General features: G+C 51.8%; 1 protein-coding gene across 2 annotated transcripts in view; it reads right to left on the bottom strand.

Annotated features, from left to right (window-relative positions):
* Positions 1 to 1,662: 1,662 nt before the first annotated feature.
* Positions 1,663 to 9,071, bottom strand: part of NLGN2 (neuroligin 2) — a 28,350-nt gene continuing 20,941 nt past the window's right edge. For both annotated transcript variants that reach the window (XM_056863502.1, XM_056863503.1), the window contains 3 exons: positions 7,920 to 8,105; positions 6,311 to 7,100; positions 1,663 to 2,632 (listed from right to left, as the gene is read on the bottom strand). In XM_056863502.1, coding sequence (XP_056719480.1) covers positions 1,813 to 2,632; positions 6,311 to 7,100; positions 7,920 to 8,105 — 1,796 coding nt within the window. In that variant the 3' untranslated portion in view covers positions 1,663 to 1,812. The remainder of the gene's footprint in view (positions 2,633 to 6,310; positions 7,101 to 7,919; positions 8,106 to 9,071) is intronic.

Raw genomic sequence — 9,071 nt, 5'->3', positions numbered from 1 at the left:
GAAGAATATCTCCTGCCACTCGCCTGGTTTATCCTTGAGCTGCCAAAGCTCAGGCTGATGGAGAGGAAGAGAGGCCAAAGCCAAGCAGAGGAGCGGGAAGGAAGCTGATCTAGGAGGAAGGAGGAGCAGGAAAGCGAGGGCAGGCCGAGGCGCTGATCCCATCGCCGCGCGTTCATTTCCTTGTTCAACTCCTTTTTTCTTTAAAAAAAAAAAATTGGAACATGCAGTTCATCTTTTGCAGTAGCAGTAATTAAAAAACAAACAAACAAATTAAAAAAAGCTTTCCCCCCTTTCCCTCCCCAACTTTTGCAGTCTATTAACTGTTTATTTTTATTTTTTTGTTCAAGGGAAAAATTATACCCCCCCTTTCCCCTCCAATAAAAGTGAATTTCCAGTTGTTACATTCAAATGTTCACCTTGGTGGAAATGAGCCAGAACAAACATGCTATCTCACCACACCGGAACCTCTCCGAATTTAACTCCAGACTCCCCTCCCCTGCCCACCCGACTTCCTACTGCAGAGATAGCAACTGCCTCTTTAGCTGACCCCCCACCCACAGGCATTCCTGGGAGGGCTTTCTCCCTGTAAGACTAAGTACCGGGGCGTTCTTGAAGGCGTGGCTGGGTCCATCTGTAGAGGGACGAGAAAGAGCGGGCCGGCAGCTCTCTTTGAATTGTGCTAGGAAGGCACTGGGATCTTGACCACCTCACCCCAGACTGAAGGGGAGCCAGGAGGGACGGCCAGCTTCTCTTCCCAGTTGGGAGCCAAGGTGGCCCTGACGGACTGGCCGCTTCCTCTTCTGGCACAGCTGGGCACCGACAGCAGCTTGCGAAGGGAAGAGCAGAACCAGCCTCTGCCCCTGTGACAAACGTTGGCTTGTCCACTGGTGTGGACTCACACAGAGACAAAAAGAATGGGCAGGAGAGGAGGAGAGCTCTTCCTTTCTCTGAGGACAGCTGAAAAAAAGGTGACCTGCCGGACGCTCTTCAGGGCAATCTTGCGCTGGAAAGGCAGAAGGGAGCAAATTCGGGCATCTTTACCACCACCAGAGATGCGCCTCCGTTGCTCTTAACTTGATTTCCCATTAAGGATGAGCCTCTCCAACATCTGCCAGGCCCTCTTTTGCTAGCAACGAAGTGGCACGACCCGTGTTGGCAAGGGGGTTGGCTTCTTTGTTGACCACACGGGGAGGAGCTAAGGGATGCTGCGCTCGCTCGTTCTTCTTCCTTCTGGCTCCCTCCAGTGCCCTTGAACCCGTGGCCATGGTTTGGGAGGGGTGGATGCCTTCCCCGTCTAACAGACAGGGATGAGAGATGGCACAGCTTCCTCTCTGGCACCCCAAGCACCAAAACCACATCTGGGACAATACTGGCGTTTCCATCACCTGTCTGAATCGAGTGGAAGAGAACTCCTAGCCCCCACAGTGGTGGGGGTGGGGGTGCTGCTGCTTCCCGTGCCACATTTGAAAGGGCACCGGCATCTGTGAAGTCGGGCCAAGCTCTCCAAAAGGAGGACCTCTCCTTTTTGCCACCTTCTTCGCCAGTGCCACGCTGTGGTTCATCATGCCACACCACAGAAGATGATGGAGGCTCCAATATCGAACCAAGTTGGATAAAGAAGTGCCAGCCCAGCCCATCTGTGCCACGGCGGGGGACGGGGGTGGGGCAGGGGGAGTCTCCACCTATCCTTCTGTTGCCACAATGTTATATAAAAGACCCATCCACATGGTGGGAAGGACGCCTCCCTCTTTGAGCAGGGTGGATCGGGACCACCATCGCCAGGCGGCTGAGGGTACGAGGGGGGGAGGGCCACTATACACGGGTGGTGGAGTGAGGGTGGGGGAGGGTGTTGTTGTGTCCGGTGGGGAAGGTGTTGAACGGGTGCAGGGCCTGCATCCCCGTGATGGTGCTGGGGATCATGGTGATGGTGTTGGGGGTCATCAGGGGGACATCGTCCGGCGCCCGGCGCAGGGCCAGCGTGTAGTCGGGAGGGCAAGCGGGGCGCAGGATCTCATGGGGCCTGAGCGGCTCCAGGTCGTGGGCGTCGTGCTCCGAGTGCTTGATCTGCAGGGACATGATCTCCTCCTCCTGGCCGCCGTGGACGAGGTCATTGGCGGCGTTGCGCTGGGGGCTGAGGCGCCGCCCACCCCTCAGCTCATGCCGCTTGTCCCGCTTGTAATAGAGGGCGGCGAAGGCCAGGATGTTGAGGAAGAGCAGGGAGGCCCCCACGGCCACGGTGACGCTGAGCTCGGTGGAGTAGTCCCGCGAGTCCCCCGGGAAGGGGACATAGTGCTGAGACCGGCCCACGTCGTCCTCGTCGGGAGGGAGGGTGGGGATGGGCCGGCGGGTGGTGCTGGGCCCCACGCGTGTGCTGGGCCACCGGGTACCATACGGAGGGATGCGGGTGGTCGTCGACGTGTGTGGGGGCTCGTGGAGGTTGTGGAGGTGGGGCACCAGCTCCAGCCAGAAGGCCACCTTGTTGGCTCTGTAGTTGTCCCGCACCCGGGGCTTGAGGCCAATGTGGAGGTACTGCTTGTCCTTCGTGTTGAATTTGGTCCACACCACCTCCTCAAAGCGGTTGGGCTTTGTGTGGATGAACTTGGTGTCTTGCGGGACAGGCTGGTTCGGATCCCTGTGGGAGGCAGAAACAAGAGAAGACACGGTGTCTCAGCCAAGGCTAAGTCATGGAGATGGAAGGAACCACCAGGGTCATCTAGTCCAGCCTCCTGCACAATGCAGGAAATTCCAAACTACCTCCCCCCCACACCCCCAGTGACCCCTACTCCATGCCCAGAAGATGCCCAGAAGATGCCCTCCCTCTCATCATCTGCCTAAGGTCACAGAATCAGCAATTCTGACAGATGGCCATCTAGCCTCTGCTTCAAAACCTCCAGGGAAGGAGAGCTCAACCACCTCCCAAGGAAGCCTGTTCCACTGAGGAACCGCTCTAACTGTTAGAAAATTCTTCCTAATGTCTAGACGGAAACTCTTTGGATTTAATTTCAACCTGTTGGTTCTGGTCCGACCTTCTGAGGCAACAGAAAACAATGCGGCACCCTCCTCTACCTGACAGCCCTTCAAGTACTTGAAGATGGTGATCCTATCCCCTCTCGGTCCTCTCCTCTCCAGGCTCAACATCCCCAGCTCCTTCAACCTTTCCTCATAGGACTTGGTCTCCAGACCCTTCACCAACCTGACTAGGTCCAAGGCAAGACCCAAGGACTGACCTGGAAGCAGGCAGACCCGGACGTTGCCTCTAGCACTCCGCGTGGAAGACCCAACCCTTCCGTCACTGGGCTGTGAAGGTCTGCTTCCAACACTTCACTTAAGCGGACATGACCCTGGCAGAAGGTGTGTGACTTTCACATTGTGAGTGTCACAGCTAAACACCTGAACACTCCCCAGGGTCTTTAGAAGAAGAACAAGAAGAAGAGATGGCTTTTATATGCCGACTTTCTCAACCTTTTAAGGAGAATCAAACCGGCTTATAAACTCCTTCCCTTCTTCTCCCCACAACAGACACCTTGGGAGGTAGGTGGGGCTGAGAGAGTTCCAAGAGAACTGTGACTGGCCCAAGGTCACCCAGCTGGCTCATGTGTAGGAGTGGGGAAACCAACCCGGTTCACCAGATTAGAGTCTGCCGCTCGTGGGGACGAAAGACCGAGGAATTTGCCTAACCACTTAGAACACCGCCTCTAAATTCTCTGAGTACTATGATTTGGTAGAGTCAGAAGTTGAAAGCAAAATTTGCTAATGGGCACAATTCACAGAGTCCAGAATCTAAGTCCTGAAATCCTGCCAATCTATGAGCGTGTCTGAATTTTGCTTCAGTGTCCATGAATCTTCTTGTCTGCAAGACAAGCATTTGCAGAAGACCTCTGTCAGCAATTCATCAAGTGCAGAAAGGAACGTATTGGGGGGAGGATCAGGCCCACCCTAAACTCCATGCATTCAAAGCCCCTTTTGCAATGAGGCCAATAAAGCACTGGGTATTTACACAAGTGGGGGGGCAGGGCCAGCAGTCCCAATTTTGACCCCCCCCCCAATTCCACATGTTCCTTTCTGTACAAGGAACGCCTCACATGGATCTTGGTCTACACAGGAGTTGTCTTTTTCTCTGCTCCTTCGCAACCAGCCTCTTCATCTTAAAGGTACTTGGGGGTCCCCAACTAGGAGCAGTGGAGGCCTGCCTTTTAACCCCCTGGGTCACCTAGGCCAGGTATCTGCAGAAGGACATTGCAGGGGTGACAAGAGCCACCTGCAGGCAGGGCACCAATGCCCACTCCCCTGGCTCTCTATGGCCCCCACTCCAGGGCCGGCTCTCCAGTCTGAGAAACTCACCTCCTTGTGAGGAGACCCTGCCGGAATAAGCTCCTGCTCTCCATCCTTCCACGCCTTTAGACTCCACTTGTTTTGTCGGGGCTGGGCTGGACTATGCTGCTGGCCTCTGGCGACCTTGGGGTTATTTGGAGACCCTTACCCAGTTATCATTTGGGATATTGACCCCCCCCCGCAAGGATCCAACTGTGCACCCCTCCTTCTTCCCTGTCCAACCACACCCATATATTTCTGCAATCTTCTCTCCCTCCTCCTGTCTTTTCCTTCCCATAAAAGGGCACAATGGTCCTCTTTTCATATTTCCCATACATCCACTTGACCCCCAAATTCTTGCTAATTCTCCAGCCGCACAGATCACATGCACACCTCCTGCCTCCACAGAGCTACCTCCATGTTTAAAAACTCCAAAAACTTCCATGAAGATAGTTTTAGAGGGTATCTGCGCTGGTCTGTAGTAGAACAGTTAGATTTGAGTACAGTAGCACCATTGGGAGCTTTGGCTCTCAAAAGCTCATGCCCCCCAAAATCAAATCTTGTTGGCCTCTAAGGTGTTTCTGGACTCGAATCGAGCTGTTCCAAAAACTGCATCTTTTATCTCTTCTCTCCTTCCACCCCCTTACTATACTCCTCCTCCTCCTATTATTATCATTATTAATAACATTTATATCTGTTTTTGGGTGGGCAGACTGCTTAATCATTCTCTCCCCATAGCCATTTATTTTGCTCTAATAAAGTGTCATGGATCTGGCCAGGAATATTGGGGAGCACCTGAAAAGATCACTGAGGATCCTTCTGCAGGCCAGAACCAGGTTTGGCCAGGGGCTTTCAGCTAAAAAGCCAAATATGGAGTCCAGAGACCCAGTACAGAAAAGACTTGGAGGGGACAGGGAACAACGGAATAACAGAATAATGTGGCCTCTAGTAGATTAGAAATAGAGTAATCCATATCAACAAATAAAATGTGTCGGGGCCCAGGTGTGAGAAACATCTGAGAAAGACAAGAAAACTAAATACAGAAGAGAAGCTCAAAAACAGGCCATATTAGTTGAGGGACACCAGATAACAGTCTGTATTAGAAACCTGTAACCGTTATTTTAACGGTTTTAAATATTCTTTGTTAGTATTAAAAGTAGTGAGAATAAACTAACAAAAATTTTATATATTTGGTGAGGATTCTTGAGTATAGATAAATTTGTGGTGTATGAAGTCACAAGATAATTAGTTAGCTAAGAACGTGTCCCTTCTCAGGTGAGACAGCTATCGTTGGAGGATGGGAAGCTGACCTGGTCCTCTTTGTCTTGTGAAATGGCTCACTTTTGGTAGGAAACAATTAATGGGCTCAAGTAATTTGTTGTCCTTTGAAAGCTAGCTAGACAACTAGGGCTTCTTATCTGAAGCCCTTTCTGAAAAAGCCCTGGCCAGAGTCATCTGGAACAGAAGACATCTTGGCCCCTCAATCCAGCCCCACACATTTATTACATTTTTATCCTGCCCTTCCACCCACCCCATTTTATCTTCACAATAACCTTACAAAATATGTCAGGCTGAGAGTGATTGGTCGAAGATCACCCAGGGAGTTTTATGGCTGAATGAGAAATTTGAGCCTGGAGTCTGCCCGCTCCTAATATGACAGTCTAATCACTACTCTTGGTGACCTGCCCTTGTAGACCTTAACACACTTGGACACTTGAAGGCACCTTATACTGAGCCAGACACTTGGTCCATCAGAATCAATATTGCCTACCCAGACTGGGAGTGGCTCTCCAGGGTCTCAATCTGAGGTCTTTCACATCACCTACTGGCTGATCTTTTCACTGGTGAAACCAGGAATTGAACCTGGGACCTTCTACCCCCCAAGCAGATGCCCAGCTACTGGGCCACAGCCCCTCCCTCCCCCACCCATCATTGCCTCCACCCATCCCACCCTTTTCCTTCCCTCTTGTACTCTTCCATCCTCTACCCAACATCTCACCCGGTCTTGGCAAAATTGGTCCAGTAGGTCATGACCACGGCACTCAGCATTACATCGTTCTTGGAAAAGTTGCAAGGGAAGAGATCTGTGGCCCCAATCATGGGCACCCCGAAGACATAGGGGATCTCATCCCCATGGGCGGCGTCAGCCCATTCAGGCCGAGTGTCCGTCTGGCAGTGGTGGTAGAAGGTGTAGAAGTAGACGGGCGACTGATACTCAGCATGAAGCTTGGCGGTGGCTACGGCAGGGGCTACCCACTGGTGGTCAGTGAAAAGTGCCAGGAGGGTCTTGCGGCGCATCTCGCCATTGTCCCGGTCAGCCCAGTCCGTGTACATGAACTTGATGGTCTCCCGCAGGATGTCCTTGCCTTCTGGGTAGCCATAGAGGTTGTCGACAAAGTTGGAAATGGTGAAGTCAAAGTAGCTGGCAGAGATGCCGTCCTCGTTCTCCATGGAGTCCTCCACGAACTTCAGGCCTTCCCCCTGGTTGACCCCAATGAGGATGTCGTAGTTGAGGAACTCCCCCTGCTGCATCAGGATCTCCGGGTCATCTGGAACCACGTCCCCGTCCACCACCGGGCCAAACGCAATGTGATAGCGTGCCGGCTGAATATCTTGGTCTACCAGCTCTCGGTAGGGCTTGCGCCGTAGGCACTCCACCGACTCCCCCGTGTCCATGTGATCGCAGCCCACTTTGGAGGCCAGCATTCGCGTGTACTTGAGAGGCTGGTAGTTCACCGACCAACTAGAAATGGCTGTGCCGCTCTGAGCAATGGCTTTCTGGAACAGACCTGTGGAGGGGGAAAGAGGAGGAGCTGTCAGTGATAAGGGGTGCCGGGAGGACGTGGATGGGTAATGCAAGAGGCAGGATGTAAGAGGAGGGGGAGAAAGGAAGTGACACCTGCCCCCCACTCAACACAAGGGAATATAGTATCTGTGTGTAAAGTGTTGTAAAGTTGCAGCCAAGCTTATGGAGACTCTGTAGGGTTTTCAAGGCAAGAGACGAACAGAGGTGGTTTGACACTGCCTGCCTCTGTGTACAACCCTGGACTTCCTTTGTGGTCTCCCATCCAAGTACTAACCAGGGCCGACCTGGCTTAGATTCTAAGATCTGATGAGAGCTGGCTAGCCTTGGGCATCCAGGTCAGGGAGTGGTATAGCCCGTTCTATATGAACACATGAACACATGAAGCTGCCTTATTCAGAATCATCCCTTGGTCCATCAAAGTGAGTATTGTCTTCTCAGACCGGCAGCAGTTCTCCAGAGTCTCAGGCAGAGAAAGGTCTTTCACATCACCTACTTGCCTAGTCCCATTAACTGGAGATGCCGGGGATTGAACCTGGGACCTTCTGCATGCCAAGTAGATGCTCTACCACTGAGCCACAGCCCCTCCTTCCTATATGGTATAGGCCACTCATTTTCTTCTCAAAGGAAAGGAGACAAAGTGTGGAAGAGGAGTAGCTGGATCCAGACAGACCAGAAAGGGAGAATTTCACGGCAAGATAATCCAGGAGAACATCACCATGCTTTGAAAAGGCAGAAGAGATGCACGGTCGGAGCCCTTGAGAGGGGCACCGGATCCAGCCCAGGAAGTCACAAAAGCATTTACCTTCTGAGTGATGGGACAGGATGAGAAGGTTGACACATGAGGCCCCGGCTCCCGAACCGAAGATGGTGATTCGCTCGGGGTCACCCCCAAAGTGGCCGATGTTCTCATTCAGCCACCGCAAGGCCTGAATCTGGTCCAGAAGGCCATAGTTTCCCTTGGCAGATTGGTCCCCCGTGCTCATGAAGCCTATGGAGGAAAAGCAGAGAAAACCATGTGAGGAGGTACGGCAGAACCTGCGTTTCAACTGGGAGGGAAAGGTGTTCATTTTGACCTTTGAAGCCTTACATGGGTTGGTACCGGGGTATCTGAAGGACTGTTTTCTCCAATATGTTCCCGCCCAGATACTAAGATCACAGGGAGAGGACCTCCTGACTGTCCCATCAACCAAAAAAGCTCATCTGGTGGGTATTCAAAAGAGGGCCTTTTCAGTGGCAGCCCCACGGTTGTGGAACAACCTCCCTAGGGAGGTACGCCTGGCCCCCTGGCTCTCAATCTTTAGGAGGCAACTGAAGACTTTATCTCTAGGAGGCAACTGATAATCAGTTGCCTCCTAGAGATAAAGTCAACCGTATGACCTGTGTGCCTTCTTCCAAATTTAAGATTCTAAGACAGTTTTATTCATGACAGCATTTGATTCGTTCTTCTGCCTACCAGCAGTTTTAAATTATCCATTGTAACTAGTGGTGTTTATGTATTTTATTGTGTTTTATTGCCATTTATACTGCAAGCCGCCTTGAATTCCTGTAATGTAGAAAGGCGGCTAATAAATGTTTTAAATATATAAAATAACTCTGGTATGTTTGCAAATACAGAATATGCTGATTCTATGACCTTAGGCAGTTCATGAGAGGGAGGGCATCTTGGCCATCTTCTGGGCATGGAGTAGGGGTCGCTGGGTGTGTGTGTGGGAGGTAGTTGTGAAATTTCTGCATTGTGCAGGGGGTTGGACTAGATGACCCTGGTGGTCCCTTCCAACTCTTTGATTCTATGAATACTGCCATAAGCTGCTCATTCCTAATCAGCAACCATTACCTTTCCTAGGCCAGAGGTTCAGGGCAGCAACGGTTTCCATCATAGCCGGCCTCCCTTCCCCTATTCTATTTTGTATTCTGATTTGATATGGGTGTTCCTGACTACTTCTCCTCCATGCTG

Source organism: Euleptes europaea, chromosome 18 (assembly GCF_029931775.1).
Source record: "Euleptes europaea isolate rEulEur1 chromosome 18, rEulEur1.hap1, whole genome shotgun sequence".
Lineage (NCBI taxonomy): Eukaryota > Metazoa > Chordata > Lepidosauria > Squamata > Sphaerodactylidae > Euleptes > Euleptes europaea.
This window is presented reverse-complemented; position numbering and strand designations above follow the sequence as displayed.